Below are 25,727 nucleotides of genomic sequence, written 5' to 3' on the forward strand. Positions count from 1 at the left end.
AACTATCTTTACAGATTTATTACATACATCCAGGCAGAAATCAATGACCCTATTTTCATCCTATGTTTAGTTTTTTTGTAAAAACTAGAGTTAGGCAGAATACAACCTCAGACAAGCAGCAAAACCTTTATTGCACTGCCGTTATTCATTTAATGAAACTGAAGATAAAAAAAAACTACCGGTAGGTACTTAAATGTATATAGTAACAATGACAAGAAGGCAAGAGATAAGCAACTGCTGCCGCTGCACATCATTTAGGAAAGGAAAATTTAGACTTGAATTAAACACTGAGGACACTCCTTCCCAGGGGTGCAAGATTTAAATAGTTACCCCAAACAAGCACAGCTGAAGAAACCACAAGACCTCAGGATCAATGTCTATGGCCGGCTGTTTCAACTTCATGCTCCAAGTTTGGCAGAAAGAAATGAAACCAGTTCAGCAGAACCAACTTGTTCCCACCGTTAATTAAGATAATGGAAGTGATGATTTGGAGTCGTTTTCCAGTTGCAGGACCTGAGCACCGACCACTGACTCAAACATGAACTCTGGATAAACCGGCTGATGCTGCATCCATTACAGACCAATTATGAGCAACACATACAGTACACACCAAAAGCTTGGACACACTTCCCCATTTGTTGGAATGAGAAGGTGTGTCCAAACTTTTGGTCTGAACTTTACCTGCAGCTTACCAACCTAAAGCAGTGAGGGGATACTTAGTCTTGCCCAAATTATTAGGGCCCGAGCACTTACAGTGCGAAGGCCCTTTTGTATCTGTAGCAATTTTTCTTTATTCTTTCTTCTGACGAAAGGAGGGCCTTTTTTTCCCCCTAAACGTCCCCCAAAAGTCACCAGATTTTGCACTCAAGCCAGGCCTGGCGAAAAATGTGATATTTAATGGTTTGCATTAATGGGTGTGGCCTAATGGCTCAACTGCGCCCCCTAGAAAACTTTGTGCCTCAAGCCCCACAATACGGTTTGACGTACATGCACGAAAATCGGTACACACCTGTATCATGTCACAAAAAAGAACAAAAGAAAAGTCTCTTGGCGCCATGGCCGAAACTGAACAGGAAGTCGGACAATTTGAATTAATCGTGTAACTTTGGCGCAATTTATGCCATTCCTTCAGCAGTTAATACGGCTCGAACCGTAACGTGCACCCAGGTGTGTTATACATCAAAATGTGCATCTCCATCTTGTGACGACACGCATAACTTTTCTCTTTCAAAAGCGTTATCGTGGCGACGCTAGACGCCAAAAAGCGCACCCCCCTTCATCTGATTAGTCCATATTTGATAGTTCCTCAAAAGTCACCATATTTTGCATGCAAGCCAGGCCTGGTGATAAATTTGATATTTCATGGTTTGCATTAATGGGCGTGGCAAGATGGCTCAACAGCGCCCCCTAGAAAACTTTTCTCTGCCATAACTTTTGAATGGTTTGACATAGAACGTGTCATTTCTGATATGCTTATGGGGGGCGGTGGCCATGAGTGCGAGGGCCCGTTCATCGATGCTTGCAGCTTTAATTATTATTTTTTCCTGACTTAATTTTTGCTAAAATAAAAAATAGCACAGTGACAAAAGCTATATGTTGCTGTTCATCTGAGATTTTATTTGCCATGTATCAGGAGCCATCAGATCTTTTTTTTTTTTTTTTTTTTACACAAATAATAATTAAAAAAACAAAACATAGGAGTAAAAGAGGGAGTGCTGACTTTGACACATGACTGCGTGGGATGAGCCAGTTCAGCAGGAGCTCAGACTTACAGACTGGTCTTCATTGATCGGGTCCGTGACGCTGCCCGTGTTCTGTGGCACCCAGGGGGGGTCGAATATGGGGACACAAGGCATGCCCAGTATCGGAGACGGCAGAGTGAAGTTGATGCTGGGGGGCGGGATCTGAGACAAAGGTAGCACAGAAATCAATCCAAGAGGCAACGTGGGACAAAAACGTCTAAAACATAATAGTCCATGGGCCAGAGCCCAAAATTACACTGGTCAGTATCACTCAAGGTGACAAAACTTACTTATAATTTTTGAAAAGATCCATGTCTATAGATGATATTTTGTTATGATAACCTTCCTGAGTGGCAGCTGTATCATAGTTATCAGCTCATTAACTTACCCACCCCCTTAGGACTTTATCACAATATTCTAATTTTCTGAGACAGTCCTGTACATGAGTCTAAACCAGGATATGCACCAGCATCTAAAATGTAATTTTCTGAACTTCATGGGCTGATAACTATGATCCAGCTGCCACTCAGGAAGGTTATCATACCAAAATATCATCTACAGACATGGATCTTTTCAAAAAGTATAAGCAGGTTTTGTCACCTTGAGTAGAACTGATATCTGGTCTGGAACATGGACTATAAGACTCAGATGGGTAACGGTTCTGTACCTTAAAGATCTGCTGCGCTCCCTCCTCCATGCGCGGCCACACCTGGTAGCGGAAGCGCCACAGCGTGTAGAACTTGAGGATGGAGTTGATGCGCTGGCAGGCCTCCTGGTGCTGGAACTCCGCCATCATCATTTCCGTCACGGCGTCGGGGACCTTCACCGCGCAGAGAAGGAACATGGCGGCTGGGGAAGAGGGTGAAGGAGACACGAGGGCACGGGGAAGAAAGAGGGATGAAAGGGGGACTCAAGGGCACAATGACCCCCGGAGCCCTGATGCACAGCCCGGCGGCCACTCACCAGCAGCGGCAGCCATGTGTTCATCCACGCTGAGCAGGAGTTCCCAGGCCGCCGGCTGGATGTCTCCGTACATGTCGTCCGTCAGGATGGGAGCAGCTTTGGTGAGCAAGGAAAGAGGAGCCGGCGACAGGCTCATCACCTGAGAGGCCGAGAACAAAGGAAACCCATCAAACTGAAACTAGGACGTAGAAACGTCCAACACTGGAGCATTCAGCACTTTTGATATAATAATAATAATAATAATAATACATTTAATTTATAACGCACTTTCCATTCGAGAATCTCAAAGTGCTACAAGAAAGTAAAAAATAAAAAAAATAAAAAATAGAAAAATAGAATAAAATCATTTATCATAGCTGGCATATGCTTTCTTAAAAAGGTGGGTTTTGAGCCCTCTCTTAAAAGAGTCAATTGTCTGTGGTTCTCTCAGGTGGGCGGGGAGGGTATTCCATAGTTTAGGGGCAACGGAGCAGAAGGCCCGGTCTCCCATTGTGACCAGTTTAGTCAAGGTGGGTTTGAGGAGGTTGTTCTTGTTTGCTGAACGGGTGCGAGTGGGGGGCTGAGGATGGATCAGTTCCTTGAGGTAAGGAGGTGCGTTGCCATGGATGCATTGGTACGTGAGTAGGGAGATCTTGAATTCAGTCCGGGAGGAGATAGGGAGCCAGTGCAGTGAGTGGAGGATGGGAGTGATGTGGTCATATTTGCGCACTCTCATCAGGATCCTAGCAGCACTGTTCTGAATGTATTGAAGCTTTTTGAGGCTCTTGCTTGGGATCCCGATGAGAAGTGCGTTGCAATAATCAAGCCTGGAGGAGACGAAGGCGTGGACCAGTTTTTCTGCATCTTTCGGGGATAGGATGGGGCGGAGTTTGGCGATGTTTTTGAGGTGGAAGAAGGATGTTTGACGGAGGTGATTGATGTGGGCCTCATAGTTGAGGTGGGGGTCCATTCTGACACCTAGGTTGGTGATGACGGATGACAGAGGGATATCCTGGCCAGAAAAGGTGATGCAGGTGATGGGAGATGACTTGACCTGGTGTGGGGTGCCGATGAGCATGGCTTCTGTTTTGCCGCTGTTGAGTTGTAGAAAGTTCTGTTTCATCCACGCCTTGATCTCCTCCAGGCAGATGGTGAGTGTGGCTGAGGATGACTCTGCAGCAGATGGGTCCAGTTTTATATATAGCTGTGTGTCATCAGCATAGCAGTGGAAAGCCAAACCGTGTCTGCTGATGACACTGCCGAGGGGAAGCATGTACAGGGTGAAGAGGGTGGGGCCAAGTACAGATCCCTGAGGGACACCACAGGTGACGGGCTGGGTCCGGGATTTAACGCCTCCCAAGGAGATGTACTCGGTCCTTTCGGCCAGATAGGATCTGAACCAGTCCAGGGCGGTATTGTGGAGTCCGATGGTGGAGTGGAGGCGGTGTAGCAGGATGGTGTGGTCGACGGTGTCAAAAGCGGCTGTGAGATCCAGGAGGATGAGGAGGGAAGGGGAGCCGCCATCAGCTGCCATTAGAATGTCGTTGGTGACCCTGACCAGAGCTGTTTCAGTACTGTGAGCGGAGCGGAAACCAGACTGGAATTTTTCAGCGAGGTTATTGCTGTTCAGGTGATGATGTAATTGGGCGGCAACTATTTTCTCCAGGACCTTGGAGAGGAATGGCAGGTTGGAGATGGGTCTGTAGTTGGCATGGAGTTCTGGGTCTAGGGTGGGTTTTTTGAGAAGTGGCTTGATGATGGCCGTTTTCAGAGCTGGGGGAACGTGGCCGGACTGAAGGGAGAGGTTAATTGCTTCTGTGATCAGGGGGCTTATGGCTTTGATGTGCAGTTTGACCAGGGATGTGGGAAGGGGGTCCAGGGAACAGGTGGAGGGCTTCATGCGGCAGATGGTGTCTTCAACCTCCTGCTGCGTGGTGGAAGAAAAGCAGCAGAGAGGCTGGGAAGGCCCAGGCTGTGGGCTGGCTGTTGGGGCAGAAGAATTAGGGGGGGCGGAGAGGGAGGAACGAATATTGTCGACTTTTGTTTTGAAGAATGCATGGAATTCGTCACACTGTTCGGTTGTGGCTGCTCTGTTTGAGGGGGTTTGTGGTTTTAGGAAGTGGTCTATGGTTGAAAAGAGCTGTTTAGAGTTGCCAGGGTTGTTATTGATGATGTTGGAGTAGAAGTTGGTCCGTGTCTTTCTGAGGGCCTCGGAGTATGCCTTTTGGTGGTCCCTGTAGGCCAATTTGTGTACCGTTAGACCAGATGTAATATGACGCCGTTCTAGGACACGGCCAGCCGCCTTCATTTTTCGCAGCTCGGAAGTGAACCATGGAGCTGAACGGGAAAATCTGACAGTTCTGGTTTGAAGTGGGGCATGGGTGTCAAGGAGACTGCTCAGTGAGGAATTGTAGAATGCCACCGACTCAGTGGCTGATGAATGGGTGGTAGAGGAGAGATGGTTGAGGTCTGCAGTCAGGGTGTCCGGGTTTATGTTTTTTAAGCTCCTGAAGTTTATTTGACGTTTGGGTTTAGCGTGGGAGGAGGGAAATGGCAGGATGAAGGAAATGGCCTTGTGATCGGACACTCCCATTTCATATGCGACCAGATTGCTGACTGGAGCAGTGTCAGTGATGACCAAATCGAGTGTGTGGGCTTTCTTTTTCCAAACCAGGTCAAACAAAGTAACCAAGAGTGACAGTAAAACCCTAAAAGACTCCACACTTCCTCACTCACCTGCAGAGGTGGGAGTTACATTTACTCCGTTACATTTACTTGAGTAAGTTTTGGGAAATTTTGTACTTTTAGGAGTAGTTTCACTATACTTTTTACTTTTACTTGAATAGATTTGTGAAGAAGAAACTGTTCCTCTTACTCCGCTACATTAGGCTACGTTGAGCTGTTACTTTTCTTTTATCCCTTTTATCCACGTACGCGTCAATCTCATGACATCACTGGGTGATTCTTTGGGAAAAATGTTTGTTTTTGCATGTTTTGTCACATTTACACAGACTCAAACACACACAGAGTTTCTATGAGTTCATGTTTGTTCTAGTTCTGCCTGGTTAAAAAACAAAAGTACAAAGACTTGACATTTTTTACTACTTGTGCTTATTTTTTATTTTATTTATGAAAGTGCTTGAAATTACTTTAACATTATTTTAATTTAAGCTATTTTTTATAAATGTTTATTAATTTTATTATTTTATTGATTGAATTTGCCTGAAGATGATTATTTTGTACTTTTGTCTGTTTGAATGGTTGTGTTAAAAAAATAAATCAGACGTTACTCAGAAGTTACTCAGTACTTCAGTTTTTTCACCAAGTATTTTTTTACTTTTACTCAAGTAATTATTTGGATGACTACTTTTTACTTCTACTTGAGTCATATTATTCTGAAGTAATAGTACTTTTACTTGAGTACAATTTTTGCTACTCTACCCAGCTCTGCTCACCTGGTTGCGGATGTACTTGAGCATGCCCGTGTCCTTCTTCCCTTCTGAGTTGGAGTCGGTGGGTCGTCTCTTCATGGACGGAGTCCTCAGGCAAGACTTGTCCGAACACTGAAGCCAGAAACACTTTGGTAAGATAAACGTTTATTCATTCTCCCAATGTGAATGCTCTGCCCAACGCACCTCCTTGTTTTTCTTTGCGCGTGCTCCGATATTACCGGAGGAGGCGCTGTCCTCCTTCAGCCCGTCCACCGTCTCCCCGTACACCAGCTTGATGGCGCGGACCAGCCGGGCGCAGGAGCGGCTGTGGTGCTGGTAGCAGCGCGGGTGGCAGAAGTCCACGTGCGTACAGATGAAACTCTGCTGGTTGCACAGCAAAATCATGATCTGTGCACAGAGACGGAGAGGGGGAGAGAGGGGAGTCAGTACGTAAAACACAGAGTTCAGAGGTCACGCGAGCAGACTGGTAGACGTACGTGCAGCCAGGACATGTTGCGGTGGTAGTTTTCCTCCGCACCACCCGTGCTCTGACCCTCGGGCTCGATGCTGGGCTCGCTGGTGCTGAAGGGGCTACCTGCAACATTAAAGGTCCCATATGAAGAAATTACACTCTAGAACAGGGGTTGGCAACCCAAAATGTTGAAAGAACCATATTGGACCAAAAACACAAAAAACAAATATGTCTGGAGCTGCAAAAAATTTGTATCTTGTATAAGCCTTAGAATGAAGGCAACACATGCTGCATGTATCTAAATTAGTTATAATTGGGGGAAGATTTTTTTTTTCATTATGCACTTCGAGAAAAAAGTCGAAATGTCGAGAAAAAAGTCGAAATGTCGAGGAAATAGTCAAAATTTCGTGAAAAAGTCAAAATCTTGAGAAAAAAGTCGAAATTTCGAGAAAAAAGTCAAAATGTCGAGATTAATGTTGAAGTACAATCTCGAGAAAAAAGTCGAAATGTCGAGAAAAAAGTCGAAATGTCTAGAAAGTGTTGAAATTTAGAAAAAAAAGTCGAAATGTTGAGATTATGGTTGAAGTACAATCTCGAGAAAAACCCTCAACCTTAACTTGGTTTGACACCAAGTTAAGGTTGAGGGTGCACGAGCAAGCCTTGTAATGCTACTTTGTACCACTAGAGGTCACGTATCATTCCATCTACTTCTGTACATTCAAATGAAGGTACACTGCAAAAACAGTCCTCCTTGAAATAAGCCTACTATTCCATAACTGTAGTTATAATTTTCTCGTTATGAGCAATAAATACTTTGCCAGTGGGGTAAGAAAAACTTACTTGACTGGAATTTCTTGAAAACAGAAAAATAATCTTAAATAGTCTTTGATTTAGCTAGAATCAAGGATTTTTTTAAATGAGTTTTTGCAGTGTAGACTGTAGCTGGTGCGAGTTGTGTTGACTTGGTGCTCGGAAAGATGCCGTTCACCAACTACCTCAGCTCCCCTCAATTCAGTTTACCATATTTTCTGGACTATAAGCCACTACTTTTTTCATAGGTTTTCAACCATGCAGCTTATACAATTCTGTGGATTTTTCTTCCACCGCTCGGGGCGCTCTAATCTATTAGAATCAAAACTAAGACAAAATAAATGCAAAGAAGAATATGCTACTTATTCTTTAGCAGATAGAAGTTCAAACAGATACATAGATAAATAAATACTGGTTGTTTTCTCTTGGTTCAGTCCTGTTTTAATCAGCAAAGTTGCTGCCATGTTAGTTGCTGCCATGTTAAAAGACCACTCTCCAAGTGGTAGAAAGTGCTATTATTTGAACAAGTCAGTGGATCCTGCAAGGTCTTATGCTGTAATGGAGAAAACTGAAAGGACTGTGACCAGCCCAGTTCTAGTTCCAACCTCCTGGCAGACCCCCATGAAAGGGAACCCTTTCCTGGGTTGTAGAGCTGATGCGTGAACTTTCTTGTGATTTATTGCCCCCTATTTGGTCTGAAGCTGTCACATGTTTACCTCTGTCCCCTCTATTTGAAGCTGGGGTTACAGCTTTGCACCACTTTCATCCTCAGAGGTGCAGAAAATACAGCAAGATGGGAAGATGAGTGACGATAATACGTTAGTTACGTTACACTGCAAAAACTCAAAATCTTAACAAGAATATTTGTCTTGTTTCTAGTTAAAATGTCTCATTTTTAGTCAAAAAACATCTCATTACACTTAAAACAAGACTCATCACAATCACAATTTTCACCTGTTTCAAGTAGATTTTCACTTAAAATAAGTAAAACATTTTAATAGAAAATTAATTTTAATGAGATCCCATTTTAAGGAGAAGATAAATCTTTTCCAACTGGCAGATTTTTCTACTTATTTCAAGTGAAAATTTACTTGAAACAGGTGAAAATTGTCAAATAAGTTATTTTCTGGTAATGACTCTTGTTTTAAGTGTAATGAGATTTTTTGACTTTGAAACTAGAAATAAGACATTTTAACTAGAAATAAGACAAATATTCCTGGTAAGAGATTGAGGTTTTGCAGTGTAGATACCCAAACATGAGGTCAAGAAAGACATTTTTCTTTTTTTAAACAACGTTTTTTAGCCCTGAAACCCAAACTCTCACCAATGTCGGTGACGGTGTCCCTGCTGTGCGTTTGTGACAGCGCCCCCTCTTCGATCTCAGACTCGGAGTCCTGCCGGGACAGCTTGGTGCTCTTCAGGCTGCCGGCCCGGCGGATGGAGGACAGGGAGCCTCCCTTCTTCACTCTGAAGCTGCGGGCTCCTTTAATCTGCAGCAGCCGGGAGCCTCCGATACGAATCTTCCTGATCGGAGCTGGGGAGCAGCGGACGGGGGGACATTATGAACAGTAATAATAAGGCAGCATGGTTAACCAGACGGCGTGGTATTGGGTCTCACCCTGAGCCTCCTGGGTCCTCTTGTCATCACAGGTGGTGTCAGACTTCAGGGTGTGGCTGCTGCTGTTGAGCGAGTCGCGGCCGTCTTCGTCATCCAGGATGCCTGCAAAGCTGATCTTCCTTTCATAGCGGTGCCGCCCGAGCTCCGGGTCCAGGCGCAGACGGCAGCTGTCCAGGTCCTACGGCCGACATGTCAACATCTCAGAATTACACCATGGTTTTCCTGATGGTCAGTTTTAGAGTCTCAGTGGTGATTCCAGAAACTGACCACAAGTGGTTCGGTGCGGGGTCGCGGCAAGCAGGGGAAGGTCTCTCGCAAGAAGGTGGTGATTTCCAGCAACAGCTGGCACGCAGCCATCTTCAGGGCGAAGGGGCAGCCGCACTTGGTAGGATTGACTGTGTCTTCGTGGTCAGGGTAGAGGAAAAACAGGACAACGTGGTAAGAACATTGGCATATTAGCAGCAACATTCAACGATCCAAGAAAAGGGTTAAGGAGGCTGACACCACCTCCACCTTTAAAACTAAATTTAAAAACTTTCTGTTTAGTAAAGCCTATAGTTAGTGTTTAGTAAACCTCTAGCTGGTGTTGGTAAATCTCTAGGTAGTGTAAACTCTAGTGTGTTAGAGTCAGTAGTCATAGTTGCAGCTATAGAACAAAACTATAATAGTTAGTCTCAAATATAGCTTGGTGGTAGATATGCTGCTATAGGCCTATGCTGCAGGGGGGCACCGACATGATCCGCTGGGCGGTGGCTCTCACCCTTCTACTCCTCTCCTTTTCCCTGCCTCTCTTCTCCATTACCATTTTTATTTATTATAAGTATCTCATAGCTATCATTTTTGTCCATTGTTCCTGTAGTTTCTTGTGCTGGCCCCCCTCTTTTCTCTTTTGTGCATGTTTGCAGGCCGGAGTTTCGGGAGCTGCGTGCTGGCCCGCGGTCCCCCCCCCTGATCATCCCGCTGCTGCTTCCACCTGCCTGCTGTGTGCTGCTGACGTCCCCGACCCCCCAGTCTGGCCTTCGGCAGGAGGGTCCCCCCTTATGATTCAGGTCCTGCTCAAGGTTTCTTCCCTCCTAAAGGGGAGTTTTTCCTTGCCACTGTTTGGCTTAAGGTTTTTCTCCCACTATGGGAGTTTTTACCTGCCATTGTTTATGTAATAATTGCTCGGGGGTTTATGTTCATGTTCATGTTCTGGGTCTCTGGAAAGCGTCTAGAGACAACATCTGTTGTATTAGACGCTATACAAATAAAATTTAATTGAATTGAATTGAAAAAGCTTCTTTCACTCACTGTCGTCCAAGTAGTCTTCCTCCTCGTCTTCTTTTCTCATCCTCCGCTTGGTCTCTTCGTCATAAATGTAACCCAGGATGTTGGCGGGGCTCTCACTGTCCGAGTGGCAGAGTTCGCTGAGCCGCGTGCCTATAGCCTGATCACATTAAACATGCTTTCAGTCATAGAAACAGCATCGCCAGGGGACGCCGTCAACTTCCACTAAAACTCTTCCACTCACATCTCCCCACTGGCAGAAGTGCTTGGCTGCATTCCATTGCAGCTTCTGGTTCCTTTTGTTTCCCACGATGGGGGACCGGCCCCTGGACAGGCCTTTCTTGGTGATATTCACGTGGTGGCCCTTCATCCACTCGGGCCAGTTGCCACGGTTACAGCGGTGGACAAATCTGGCACATTCCAGGAAAAGGGAAGCGCGGGCCACAACTGGAGCTTCCTGTAATATCCCAGATGCAAATAAAAATGTAGTCAGGGATGAGGAAGTGATGGAGCATCCCCGTGGTGGTGGGTCTGCATCGGTACCTAAACCTACCAGGTCCAAAGCGGCGGCGAGGATGGAGGCGTCGGGGATGGTTCCCGGCTCGCAGCAGTTCAGCAGGAACTGGAAGCGTTTCATTCCCTGGCGGATGGCGCCCAGGTTCACCACGTTCTTGTTCTTCATGGCCTCCTGGCTGGCTGCCAGACGCTCCTGGAAACCGTGAGGTCCTGGAGGGACGAGTGGAGTGGACCCGAGGAGACGGGTACAACGGAAAAGGTGAAAACCCTTGAACAGCTCAGACCAAAGCTGCTCTGATAGACAACAACCAACAAGAACAAATAAACACACAAGAGCCACCGACAAATGGAGCCGAGTGAAAGATGGCACACCCTCACCAGCCGAGCTTACACTTGAACTTTCACTTTCAGCTCCTGATCTCTACGGTGGCCGACAAGGACCAAACGCACTGAAACGGCCTAATGCGTCTCAGTTAAGGAAAACGGCTTCAAGTACAGAAACGATTCAAATTCACAAACTCAAAACAAGGTACAAAAAGAGGAACGTGGTGCAAATGAAAAAACCTGCTGCAAAAAACAAAGACAAATGCAGCATCATCAAACACACCGCAAATAGAGAAACGATGCAAAGCACAAAACGATATAAAACAAGAAAAAAAAACTCTTCATAACCGGTCACTACAACTGGAAGTGCTCCAAACCTGCAGGGGGCGCTGCTGACTGAACCACAGTGTTTACGTCCATGGTTTAAACCAGGGTGTCAAACTCATTTTGCTTGGCGGGCCGGATTTTACCAATTTTTTTCTCGCGGGCCGCACGCTCAAAATAACAAAAACGGTGCGGAAAAATTTTTTCTCTAATTCTTTTTTTTTTTACTATCGTTATCTAATCCAATATTGGTTTAGTTAAATTTAAAGGAAATATGCACTTTGTTTACACTCTAATTATGTAAAATATATTTCTTGGGGATCTTTTCTTGAAATTTCTCGTTTTTTTTCAAATTATGTAAGATACTTTTAATATCATTTTACGAAGATAAACAGAAACAAGTATGTTTTTTTTATATTTCGCTGTTTTATAGGAAATTTAATTAAAAGCAAGTGTTTCTTTGTGATTTAAAGATTTTTGCAGTACAATTAAGTGTATTTATTTTTAAAAATTGGCGCGGATATTTACGCCAGTGTGCCGAAAAAGTCAGCACTTCTTTTTTAACTGTTTTACTTTGTCACTATCTTCGTATTCAAAACTGAAATTCTGAAATTCATCTTTTTTAGCAGTGATATATTTCCTGCGAAAATATATAATAGTAGTCATTTAATAAAAATAAACGACCGTCTACAAAGAAATAAAATCGGCAAATGCATTCTAGAAAACTAAAAAAATTTCAAAAACTGCTCTCTTTGTGGAATAACGATGGATTTGTAGAAGAAATATATTATCGGATATGCTGCGATTCATGGCAATTATTTATGCTTTCCTTTTAAGTAAATTAACATTTTGTTTTTTTGCGTTGGAAACTTCTCACGGGCCGCATGCGGCCCACGGGCTGCACATTTGACACCCCTGGTTTAAACATAATGGTAATTTGTGAATAAGTGACATAATGGTAATGTGATTTTTATCTGACTATATTTATATACGATGTTTATATCACTGTACATCATATCGTCTGGTGTAAAATATAATAAAGAAACACTGTAATTCATCTGTACGTTTATTCTACTATTGTTTGTTGTGCCAAAAATCCAAATAAAAAAAAGATATATATAAAAAAAAAAGAAACGTCTCGTAATGTGCAGCGTTTTACAGTTTCATTTGCACCACGTTCCTCTTTTTGTACCTTGAGTTTGTGAATTTGAATTGTTTCTGTACTTGAAGCCGTTTTCATTAACTGAGACGCATCAGGCCGTTGCAGTGCGTTTGGCCCTTGTCGGCCACCGTAGATCTCCCCACCAGACCAAGCGAGAGGAGAAACGAAACAAACCGGATGACCGAGGCCAAACTCAGGCATCCTGTGGTCTTTGCCTTTTTCTTTCTTTTTTGATAGGATCTGATTAGTTTCCATGAAATATCAAGTGTAACTTGGCCACACAGGAGAAAGCCACATTGTGTTTTCTCTCACTGGAAAATACCACCAGACGTCACCACAGAAGAGACGGAGCGAGCGCCGACAGCGTCATGCTCGTGGCAGCACAGAATCACGCTCAGCAGCAGAAAGATGGGTCACAAAAACGGCTTTCCTCTCTTTCCACCAAGGGAAAGAGAGAGGAGAAGCTTTGTTGGAGAAGCGAACAGGATGGGCTTAGCTGGAGAGACGGAAATGCAGATCAGTGTACCGTTTCCTGTTGTTTTAAATTTAATATGGAACATTTGGGAGTCAAAACAAGACTAGGTTTATTACTAGATTGCAAGAAGTTTACACTTTTATTGGCGGCAAAAACAAAGTTTTGAGTGAGGACGGAGGTCGTGTCTCAAAAATGTCATTCCAGTGGAGCAATAACGTGGATAGAGCCCCTACAGACAAAATCAAGACAAAAAGTGTGTAAAAAGGACAATGTGTAAAGCCATCTGCAACATTTCCACAAGTTTGTATGAGTCGACTGCCAATGCCACGCAAACTACTGCCAATAAATGCATAACGAGGACAAATCGTGGCCTTCTACTTCTCACACTGGCTCAATTTGCCATAAATATCCCAGTACCGATCCAAGTTTCTGTGGAAACGGAGGCCATGAACTCTCCTGTTTTGGCATCTGTTGACAGTAGTTGGAAGCAAATTAATTAAAGTTCAATTTTCAATGTTTTTAGGGATTTTAATCTAAATCATCACCTAAGAGGAAGGATATTTCTGAGTTTTGTCAGATGTCTAGAATAGAGATCTGTTTTTGACCTATCCAGTTTCTTTGTTAACATTAATTGCTGGAGGGCACATATTCTGTTCTCACTCAAAACTGTTTCAGTTCACGTCTCAAACCAACATTTCACCATCTAATAATAGACCGAGGGTTGTTTTAACTCAGGAATGATCCAGTAAACACGGGGTTCTCTCTAGATGGAACATCGTTTGGAAAACAAGAAGCAAAGTTTGTCCTCTGCTAGAGCTTGACGTGCTATTTTAATTGGAGACAGTTTCAATAAGGACACTAGACTGATGGCACTTGCTGGGTTTAAAAGACGTCTTAGGAGATGTCAGATCCAGTTAGATGCTAAAACGGGGTCATTATTTATGAACGAGTCAGAAATTCTAACTTAAATCAATACAGCTTATATTTAATGTAGGGGTTCATTTCTTGTTAAAATATCAGTTTCAATTTCATTTGATGGAATATTTGATTACTTTTGGGCAGCGTTGTGTAGCTCTCGTGGTCTCCCGTCCCTACAATCGGCAAAAACCACATTAAGTAACTTTAGACTCCCATTTGGGTTGTCTCTCGTGCAACTTTGCATCACTTTAAAGCTCGATGTCGCACATCACCCACGATGTAACTTGCTCACTGAACCACAGTGGACACCATGGTTGGGGCGACTTAGAGACTCAAGACAGTAAAAACAGAAAAGAATACGGGAATGACCCAACAAGACACCAAACGACAGTAAATCTTGAGTAGCTTAATAGAAGCAATTCAACTTCCACAGCCAAAGGAAACCCATAAAAGGTCCAACCTCCCATTCATCTCTAAGATTCTGGAAAAGACAGTAGAAACCCACCTCTAGAACCACCTGCACAACAATAGCCTCTTTGAACCATTTCAGACTGGTTTCCGCCCAAAACACAGTACAGAAACTGCATTAATCAAGATCACCAACGACCTCCTCCTGGCAGCAGATTCTGGCCTTCTCACCATCCTCATCCTCCTCGACCTCAGTGACACCATCTCCCACTCCATACTCCTGGAACGCCTGGCTGGCACTGGGGTCTCTGGTACTGCAATAAAATGGTTCACCTCATATCTCTCTGACAGGAAACAGTTCGTTCAAGGTAAAAATGTACACTCACAACCATCACTCATCACACATGGCGTTCCACAGGCATCAGTACCCGGACCGCTTCTCTTCATTGTATACATCCTCCCCCTTGGTAACATCCTCCGCCACTTTGGAATCCAGTTTCACTGTTATGCCGATGACACACAACTCTACATCTCCACTAAACCAAGCAACTGCAACTCCATCCTCACTGGCCTCCCCAACAAACTTCTCCACCGTCTCCAAATCATCCAGAACTCTGCTGCCAGAATCACCATTCGTACAAAACACACTGACCACATCACCCCCATTCTCATCCAGCTCCACTGGCTACCTGTCCATCACCGCATCCAATATAAAGTTCTTCTCTTCACATTTAAAGCTCTCCATAACCTGGTCCCTCAATACCTGTCAGACCTTCTCCAACTGTACACCCCCACCCGTGCTCTACGCTCCTCCTCAGCTGCTCTCCTCTCTCCTGTCTGTACCCAGATTTAAACTGGCCACTATGGGTGGCAGAGCCTTCAGCTGCTCTGCACCCAGACTCTGGAACTCTCTCCCCCCCCTGCATCCGTCACATTGACTCCATTGGACAATTCAAATCTCATCTCAAGACCCACCTGTTCAGACTTGCATATCCAGTCTAAATTTTTTGTATTCTATTTTATTCCTGTTGTATTTTATTCGTATTTTCTATGTTTTTTGTAAGGTGTCCTTGGGTGCTCAGAAAGGCGCCAACAAATAAAATCTATTATTATTATTATTTATTATTGTTCAAAAGTGCCATCACTGCTCCGTTGTTCATTACCGTCCTGGAAGATGTTTCTAGGAGACCTTTTAGAGGAAAGAGCAGCTCTCCGTCAGAGCCGATGGAGGATGGGGACAAAGAGCCGAGACCGCCACGAGGCCAGACAAGACATAACATGGACAAACGAGGTGGAGACGGAGGAGAAGACAGCGGACGATGGGGCGTGGGTGGGCGAGGGGCACCCCGGGGTGGGGGGGGAGGTCTACCATCTTTCTCTTCTGTGTGGTGAAGCTTGGATGGATTCCTCCTGCCAGACCTCCATTTACCGAGCCGCTTGAAGAAATTCTCCTCCTCGTCCCTGCCGTACTCCGGCCCTGCGGCGACGCCTTCGGACAACTTTACCGCACTGGTGAACTTCACCTGAGCGAGAGATTACTCATTACTTTTATTGCATTATATACAGTACTAGAGTTGTAAAAAAAAAAATCAGGGGGGATGGTGGATTTTATCATATGGGGACAGATAATTTGTGCTGATTACAAATAATATAATATATTACAAATAATAGCACTGACCAAAACACCTGCAGAAATACTGCAGGAATGACATAGCAGCAGTTAAATGCAGCCTTCTGTAAGCTTTAAATATCCACTGGGCTTACATCAAATACATCAAAACACAACAATAAAAAACACTTTTCTGAACTTATCAATATGACTCTGTCCTTCACAGGATAAGTAACATGGATCACTGCAAAAACTCAAAATCTTAACAAGAATATTTGTCTAATTTCTAGTTAAAATGTCTCATTTTAGTAAAAAAAAATCTCATTACACTTAAAACAAGACTCATCACGGGAAAAAACAACAATTTTCACCTGTTTCAAGTAGATTTTCACTTGAAATAAGTAGAAAAATCTGCCAGTGGAACAAGATTTTTTTGCTTGTAATAAGAAGATAAATCTTGTCCCACTGGCAGATTTTCCTACTTATTTCAAGTGAAATAGCCGAAATAGATGAAATTAAAAAAATAAAAAACAAATGAAAACATGCATCTCAAACATGATTGCGATCTCTATCACCCCTCCTTGAACCGCCACCTTACTGTGGTGGAGGGGTTTGTGTGCCCGAGTGATCCTAGGAGCTATGTTGTCAGGGGCACTTTCGCCCCTGGTAGGGACTCCCATGGCAAACAGGTCCTGGGTGACGGGCCAGACTAAGAGCGGTTCACAAGCATACCATGAAGAGAAGAAAAACAAGGACCGTTACGTCGCCCGGATCGGCGTCACCGGGGCCCCGCCCTGGAGCCAGGCCTGGGGTCGGGGCTCGTAGGCGAGCGCCTGGTGGCCGGGTCTTTGCCCGTGGGACCCGGCCGGGCTCAGCCCGAAACGGCGACGCGGGTCCGCCTTCCAGTAGGCCCACCACCCGCAGGAAGGACCATGGCAGGCCGGTGCATTGTGGGCTGGGTAGCAGTCGTGGCGGGGTGCCTCGACGACCCAATCCCTGGACATCAACCCTCACAGTGGGGACATGGAATGTCACCTCGCTGGGGGGGAAGGAGCCGGAGCTTGTGCGTGAGGTTGAGAGATACCGGCTAGAGATAGTCGGGCTCACCTCCACACATAGCTTGGGCTCTGGAACCCAGCTCCTTGAAGGGGGCTGGACCCTCCACTACTCTGGAGTTGCCCAGGGTGAGAGGCGGCGGGCTGGTGTGGGCTTGGTTATAGCCCCCCAGCTCAGCCGCCATGTGTTGGAGTTCACCCCGGTGAACGAGAGGGTCGCTTCCCTGCGCCTTCGGGTCGGGGATAGGTCTCTCACTGTTGTTTGTGCCTACGGGCCGAACAGCAGTGGGGAGTACCCAGCCTTCTTGGAGTCCCTGGGAGGAGTACTTGATAGTGCTCCAACTGGGGACTCCATTGTTCTACTGGGGGACTTCAACGCTCACGTGGGCAATGACAGTGATACCTGGAGAGGCGTGATTGGGAGGAACGGCCTCCCCGATCTGAACCCGAGTGGTGTTTTGTTGTTGGACTTCTGTGCGAGTCGCAGTTTGTCCATCACGAACACCATGTTCAGGCATAAGGGTGTCCATCAGTGCACGTGGCACCAGGACACCCTAGGCCGGAGGTCAATGATCGACTTTGTTGTCGTTTCATCTGGCCTTCGGCCGCATGTCTTGGACACTCGGGTGAAGAGAGGGGCTGAGCTGTCAACTGATCACCACCTGGTGGTGAGTTGGATGCGCTGGCGGAGGAGGAGGTTGGACAGACCGGGCAGACCCAAACGGATTGTGAGGGTCTGTTGGGAACGTCTGGCTGAGCCCTCTGTCAGGGACATCTTCAACTCCCACCTCCGGGAGAGCTTCTCTCGGATCCCGGGGGAGGCGGGGGACATCGAGTCCGAGTGGACCATGTTCTCTGCCTCCATTGTCGACGCGGCGGCTCGAAGCTGTGGACGCAAGGTCTCCGGTGCCTGTCGTGGCGGCAATCCTAGAACCCGGTGGTGGACACCGGAAGTACAGGATGCCGTCAGACTGAAGAAGGAGTCCTACCGGGCTATGTTGGCCGGTGGGACTCCTGACGCAGTAGATAGGTACCGGCAGGCCAAGCGGGCCGCGGCTCGGGCAGTCTTGGAGGCAAAAACTCGGGTCTGGGAGGAGTTCGGGGAGGCCATGGAGGAGGACTTTCGGTCGGCCTCGAGGAAATTCTGGAGGACCGTTCGGCGCCTCAGAAGGGGGAAGCAGTACTCTGCCGGCACCATTTATGGTGCTGGTGGGGAGCTGTTGACCTCGACTGGGGACATTGTCGGACGGTGGAAGGAATACTTTGAGGATCTCCTTAACCCGACTGACATGCCTTCCACTGAGGAAGCAGAGGGTTGGGGCTCGGAGGCGTGTTCATCCATCACCCAAGCCGAGGTCACCGAGGTGGTTCGTAAGCTCCTCGGTGGCCGGGCACCGGGGGTGGATGAGATTCGCCCTGAGTACCTCAAGTCTCTGGATGTCGTAGGGCTGTCTTGGTTGACACGCCTCTGCGACATTGCATGGAGGAAGGGGACAGTACCGCTGGGGTGGCAAACCGGGGTGGTGGTCCCTCTGTTTAAAAAGGGGGACCGGAGAGTGTGTTCCAACTACAGGGGGATCACACTTCTCAGCCTCCCGGGGAAAGTCTACGCCAGGGTACTGGAGAGGAGATTACGGCCGATAGTCGAACCTCGGATTCAGGAGGAACAATGCGGTTTTCGTCCCGGTCGTGGAACACTGGACCAGCTCTATACCCTCCGCAGGGTGCTCGAGGGTTCATGGGAATTTGCCCAACCAGTCTACATGTGTTTTGTGGATCTGGAGAAGGCATTTGACCGTGTCCCTCGTGCCATTCTGTGGGGGGTGCTGAGTGAGTATGGAGTCCGGGGCCCTCTATTAAGGGCTGTCCGGTCTCTATATGATCGAAGCAGGAGTCTGGTTCGCATTGCCGGCAGTAAGTCAGACTTGTTCCCGGTGCATGTTGGACTCCGGCAGGGCTGCCCTTTGTCACCGGTCCTGTTCATAATTTTTATGGACAGGATTTCTAGGCGCAGCCAGGGGCCGGAGGGGATCCGGTTTGGGAACCTCAGGATTTCATCTCTGCTTTTTGCAGATGATGTTGGCTTCATCAGACCGGGACCTCCAGCATGTGCTGGGGCGGTTTGCGGCCGAGTGCGACGCGGCAGGGATGAGAATCAGCACCTCCAAGACCGAGGCCATGGTTCTCGACCGGAAAAGGGTGGCGTGCCTTCTCCGGGTGGGTGGAGAGGTCCTGCTTCAGGTGGAGGAGTTCAAGTATCTCGGGATCTTGTTCACGAGTGAGGGAACAATGGAGCGTGAGATTGACAGGCGGATCGGTGCAGCGTCCGCAGTAATGCGGTCGATGTACTGGACCGTCGTGGTAAAGAGGGAGCTGAGTCGAAAGGCGAAGCTCTCGATTTACCGGTCAATCTACGCCCCTACCCTCACCTATGGTCATGAACTTTGGGTAGTGACCGAAAGGACAAGATCGCGGATACAAGCGGCCGAGATGAGTTTCCTCCGCAGGGTGGCTGGACGCCCCCTTAGAGATAGGGTGAGGAGTTCGGTCACCCGGGAGGAACTCGGAGTCGAGCCGCTGCTCCTCCACATTGAGAGGAGTCAGCTGAGGTGGCTTGGGCATCTGTACCGGATGCCTCCTGGACGCCTCCCTAGGGAGGTGTTCCAGGCATGTCCCACCGGGAGGAGACCCCGGGGAAGACCCAGGACACGCTGGAGAGACTACGTCTCTCGGCTGGCCTGGGAACGCCTCGGACTCCCCCCGGAGGAGCTGGAGGAAGTGTCTGGGGTGAGGGAAGTCTGGGCATCCCTGCTGAGGCTGCTGCCCCCGCGACCCGGTAACGGAAAAGCGGGAGAAGATGAGTGAGTGATGAGTGAGTGATTTCAAGTGAAAATTTTCTTAAAACAGTTTATTTTTCTGGTGTTATTTTTCTGGTGATGACTCTAAATGTTGAAATAGCAGTAAAACCACATTCATTGATGAAATGACATAAGGGATGGAAAGGAGGGATGGCAGTTTTACAGGGGGGATGATTTGGACCATATCTATTTCAGGGGGGGGATGCCATCCCCCCTCATCCTCCCTCAACTCCAGTACTGATTATAAATCTCCAGACACATTTCACAAGACAGAGAATCTGTCTCTTTCATCGGCACTGCTCTGACCTTGGAGCTCTGACGTATGAAGGAGAGTCGATCCACCGAGCTGATATCAAGCAGGTCCTCCACGCCGTCCGTTAACCCGGACAGCGAAGAACGCTTCAGCCAGTTTCCTGGAAACACATGACATGAAGAACATGGATATGTGACGGCAGAAAACAAACTCCTGAAGCTACAAACGCATCAGACGTACTGGGTTGTGAATGCACTATGCATGCAGGGCTGAACAGAAGACATATAGGACACATTCATTGTTACAGCACAGAAAATCAAAAATATTAATATCAGCACAAGAGTATCCAACCCTTTAAGAGAAATGGCAAATAGGTGTGCAATAGAAATCTATATAAGTGAAGTATTGCTTAATATACAGGACTGTCTTAAAAAATTAGAATATTGTGATGAGGTTCTTTATTTTCTGTAATGCAATTAAAAAAACTAAAATGTCATACATTCTGGATTCATTACAAATCAACTGAAATATTGCAAGCCTTTTATTATTTTAATATTGCTGATTATGGCTTACAGTTTAAGATTAAGATTCCCAGAATATTAACATTTTTTTTAGATAGGATATTTGAGTTTTATTAAGCTGTAAGCCATGATCAGCAATATTAAAATAATAAATGGCTATATTTAAAAGTGACTTGAAGGATATGAAACGTGGACAAATTTTTCAGGGTGTCTAGCTGAGATTTCCAGAGGTGCATGATTAATTAAGCATTTAAAGAACAGTTTTGAAAAAGTAGTCATACCAGGAGCTACTAAAGATACGTGGGTGATTGATTTAAAAAAGGAAATCAGTAACGGCAGAGTGAGCGTGAGCAGGAGGCCTAACAAGGCGCTCACTGGAGCAAACAGAAAATACAGGAGTTAGGCTACATGATCTGTGTTATTTTAGTCTTGATTACAGTAAAGGGATTATAAGGTAGTGTTTGGGAAAAAGGAATAGGGATCAAATTGGACTGCAGATATCACTACCCTTTGAAGGCATTAAAAAAAATCCACCTTGTAGTTTATCTGACACACTTTAGGAACTGCACTGTGATCCATGTGTTGAACAGCGTGCACACGGGGAGAGATTAACAACACAACAGACACGACATCAATACTGAATGAAGATGGTTCCACGTCCACATACGTAAGACAGAGCGAGTGAGTGGAAGGCGGGCGGTCCCACGGCATGCTGAGGCACAAGAGGAACACACAGACCAAAAACATGAGGTGACCTTGCTGTGTGGCAATGTTGGACATGAAACACATCGTGTTAGAGTGGCACAGCAAATCCAATGAGACACGGTCATGGAAATGAAAACTGCCTCTGAATATTAACAAGAATGAATCGTTTAAAACTGCATTTTTCTTTTGGTTGGCTTTGTATTTTGACAAAACCCCTTAATGCCACTCAGTGTATCAATACCCTCTTCTGACCACATGTCTTGTAATACCACTTTGTACCACTGGAGGTGCCCTTTCTTTACTGCCAGGGGCTGATATGGATTTTTTTTGTCGTATGCAAAAGTGGTATTGCTACAATTTGTAACGCTTAACATGGACATTATTATTTAAATTTGCATCATATTTGCTTATTTGGTAAAAGCTTTTCTACTAAAAAACTCCAAATAAAGACTATTGATTATAAACTAACCCCTTTAGCTACAAGAAGATACACAGAGAGTTAATATAAAAGCATCATTCAAGGTTATATTTTTTTATTCTTTTGGTGAAGAGTAAATATTAGGGTGTCTGAAGTGAGTACCAGACCAACAAATGCAACCCTGAGCTGTTCAGATCTGCAGGATTCTGTGACATCACAAACTCAGGTCAGAGTTATTAATCTTTTCCATCCATATATTTTTACTAGTGGTGGGACTCGATTAAAAAAAATAATCTAATCAATAAGAGGCTCTGTTATTAATTAATCGCAATTAATCGCATATCCATATATAATATAGCAGTTCATAAGTTGGATCAGCCGACGCTAGGGGGGCGGACCGGAAGTTACGTCTACCGGAAGAAAAACAAACTTAGCCGCTACAACTTTGAAAAGCTCACCATTTTGATGTTTCCTGCCATCTGTTCTTTTAATTATTTCCAGGTCCAAGCTATTTATTAAATAAAATCATCTCTGCTCTTGACCACCGTTTACTGCGTGCTGCCATCTTGAAACAAAAACAAGGAAAACAAGCCCAGCGCGGAATATAAGCGTCATGGCGACAGACGGGCGAGGGAACGAGCAGCAATTTGGATACATTTGGATAAAAGCACACAACTGTGCTTTTATCCAGGTTTCCACTCGATAGTTTTTTTAAAACTAAAGTTTCCGCCCACCGAACCAGCAACGACTTCCCAGCGGTTTAGTTTCCATTGTTGTTTCTCATGTTGAGTTCTGTGCATCAATATTACGGGGAACTTATACCGGGAACTCGTGCAACAAGAAACGATCCGCACTGTTTGGAGTGCAAAAGTAAATTGCGGTTAAATGCGTTTTTTTTTTTTGTCGCATTATTTTTCTGTAGTTAATTAATCGTAATTAACGTGATAAAGTCCCAGCCCTAATTTTTACACTATTTTCACTATTCTTCTGAAGTGGGTCAAACATGTTAACACGTCTTTCAAATAAAGCCCTCCCCCAAAAGGGGGTGGAGTCAACTGAAGCAGCTAACTCCACCCCCTAAAACTCAGTGCAACAGATAGAAAACATGTTGAAAAGGTGATATACACTCTCTGCTTGAGTCATGTCAAACATTTCAGGAGAACTTCAGGAAATAGTATCAACTCTCAAAAAAAGACCTGTGTCCTTTGAATAAAAAGAACTTCAGGGTAATTAGAGGCTGAATCAAAGCTCCCCTCACCTATTGGTAGCTTCAGTTTCTTGCGAAGTGAAATGCGACGGGATCTGGACCTGGAGCGCCGGTCGGTGGTGGTGCCAGAGTGTGCAGTGGTGCACTCGGAGGTGTCCTGCTCTGATTGGCTGCTGGTGTCACTGGCGGCGCTCTGCGACTTGAACATCTTCCTCCAAAAGTCCTTCCTGCCCAGCAGAGCCCCAGGGAGCTGTTCTTCACTGGAGAAGGTGGAGAGGCAAGGATATTTATTATTCATTGTCCTGAAACCACACCTCTTAACTACTACTACACTTTTCTTCCTTGTGTTCAGCGAGAAGGAGAACAGCAACAATAACAGGCAGCTGGGCTGGACATAGATGATGCAATATGGACATGCTGCAAGGTTGACACTCACTGTTCGGGGGTCTGGGGGGGTCTACTGGAGATACAGCTGCGACACTCATCTGCAGCACTGGACACCTGACCCTTCTCCCCGGACACACCCGCCTCTGACCTGCGCACACACACACACACACACACACACACACACACACACACAGACAGACACACACACACACACACACACACACACACACTGACTGCGTTTACATGCAGTCAATAACCCTTTTAAAACCCGAATATTGGCAATAACCCGAATTTGCACGGCCATGTAAACACCAATAACCCCTTTGAATAACCAGAATTTGCTCATATTGGGGTTTTTAAAAACCCCAATATGACCCCTGGGTTACTCCTTTTAAAACCTGAATATTGGGTCATGTAAACGCCAAATGGAATATCCCCATCAAACGGAACAGGAATATGTTTTCTGTGCATGCTCTGTTCACAAGGAATCCTGGTCTTTTGAGTCCAGGAAGTTCTACTAAACACGGAGCATTTGTTTTGAATTTGGATACAGGAAGAAGAAGCGGAAATTACGTGAATTGCGTCATGATGTTCTCCGCGCGTCAATGGTTTGATCAGGATATCCCAAATGATTAATTACCATGTAAACGGAATATTCCGAATGTTTCAGTAACCGGAATATTAGCAATAACCTGAATTTTGACTGCATGTAAACGTAGTCACTGATGCAGTCATGCTCAAACACGAACCAGAACACAAAGGTTGTGGGGTTTTCCACCCCGCTACGTCTAGTTTCTCGGACGTCCTTGTTTTAGGTGACTTAATATTAAATGATTTATCAATATTACTCTAATTTTTAATTGCTAAATACTAAAAGACCAGTTACCAGTTAAATCAATGAAAGCGGAGCATCACACTAGGAGGTTGGCTGGTGAATGATTACTTCATTATTATTTGAATTTGTACTGCTATTTTTCAATGTGACAAGATTATTGACAATTAGTTTAATTTATTCTCTTTGCTACATAACAGTATACTAGTTAAATTAAGGTTTTCTGACTTGAGTAAACCACAACTCCAAAGCGAGTTCATAGTGTATGTCCATACGGTGAACAAATTAAATGACATCAGAAGAAAAGCCTAAAATTAAAACCACCTGATCCTGAAAGTGAGTCACGGTTGGTCCCAGATCGGTTTTTGTCCACCGTGTGACCTAATTTGCATATGTGGGTCACACGATGAGGCGAAATGTCACCTGGCAGGGCTGCCCGTGTGCTTTCCTGTCACTTTGACGGTGATAGCATGAAGTCACTCACTCAAGCAAGAGAAACAGATGATGACAAGACAGAAACACAACAGAAAAACCAAAACTCAAGCAGTGATGAAGCAGCGTAGCTCTGATTCGCCACAGAGGAAGAACCTAAGCTACAAGACAGTTTTAAACATGTGAAAGTCTCTAACAGCGAGTGAGTTTCATCTTTAACTCCAGGCCAGTACCTCCTGGGTGCAGGTGGTTTGCTCTCCTCCTTCTCCTCGGGCTTCTTGGTGGCCGTGACTTTCTCAGCGCTGTCCAGGAGCGCGCTCAGGGCCACCCGGCGGAACACGTTTCCGTGGGCCTCCTTTATGAACTGGACCAGCTGGCGGATGTCACAGTACAGGCCCTGCCAGGGAAAACGCAGACCGAGCTGATGTTAGTCTGTGTGTTGATCAGAACCAGGTCCTGATTCTCTACCATGAACTAGGGCTGGGCGATATATCGAGATTTTAATATATATTGATATATTTTCAAACGCGATATGGTACGAGACAATATCGTTTATATCGATTTTTTTTTTTTAATGATTTTGATATAGCTTATTTTGTGACAAATTGACTTGAATGTTTTATTTGAGTTTTGCACAAATGTTTTGTTATTTGCACAACTGTCAACTTCAGTGGAAAAGTCTGCCTGTTACTGTCTACATTGCATTAATTGCACAGTGTATTTTAATGTAATTGTTATGCAGGAAAGGGATATTTGTTTTATTTTATTCAAGAAGCATTTTTATTCTATATATGCAGGCAGTTTATTTTTATTTCATTTGTTTTATACATTTTGATATTGTGCAGACCTCTGTTAATAAAGGAACCTGTGTGACATTTGGCACGAGGCTTTGTATTAAAACTGACTGTTTTTTTAAGGGTTTGCCTCAGAAAAAAATGAAGCTAACAGAGATGCTAACAGAGATGCTATGCTATAATGCTTTGGGGGAAACCCCAATTATGGCACAGAAAAAATATCGATATATATTGGGTATCGACATTTA

General features: G+C 45.3%; 1 protein-coding gene across 1 annotated transcript in view; it reads right to left on the reverse strand.

The window, feature by feature from the left end:
• Positions 1-25,727, reverse strand: part of LOC133425206 (protein unc-80 homolog) — a 94,563-nt gene that overhangs the window by 38,206 nt on the left and 30,630 nt on the right. The window contains exons 18-34 of the mRNA XM_061715921.1: positions 24,919-25,082; positions 23,471-23,569; positions 23,086-23,294; positions 20,237-20,343; positions 15,778-15,931; positions 10,835-11,007; positions 10,526-10,738; positions 10,306-10,441; positions 9,283-9,416; positions 9,016-9,193; positions 8,722-8,931; positions 6,613-6,710; positions 6,320-6,523; positions 6,140-6,247; positions 2,706-2,844; positions 2,410-2,591; positions 1,773-1,904 (exon numbers count right to left, since the gene is read on the reverse strand). Of these exons, the coding sequence (XP_061571905.1) occupies positions 1,773-1,904; positions 2,410-2,591; positions 2,706-2,844; positions 6,140-6,247; positions 6,320-6,523; positions 6,613-6,710; positions 8,722-8,931; positions 9,016-9,193; positions 9,283-9,416; positions 10,306-10,441; positions 10,526-10,738; positions 10,835-11,007; positions 15,778-15,931; positions 20,237-20,343; positions 23,086-23,294; positions 23,471-23,569; positions 24,919-25,082 (2,640 nt within the window). The remainder of the gene's footprint in view (positions 1-1,772; positions 1,905-2,409; positions 2,592-2,705; positions 2,845-6,139; positions 6,248-6,319; positions 6,524-6,612; positions 6,711-8,721; positions 8,932-9,015; positions 9,194-9,282; positions 9,417-10,305; positions 10,442-10,525; positions 10,739-10,834; positions 11,008-15,777; positions 15,932-20,236; positions 20,344-23,085; positions 23,295-23,470; positions 23,570-24,918; positions 25,083-25,727) is intronic.

Source organism: Cololabis saira, chromosome 24, assembly GCF_033807715.1.
Source record: "Cololabis saira isolate AMF1-May2022 chromosome 24, fColSai1.1, whole genome shotgun sequence".
NCBI classification, from domain to species: domain Eukaryota; kingdom Metazoa; phylum Chordata; class Actinopteri; order Beloniformes; family Belonidae; genus Cololabis; species Cololabis saira.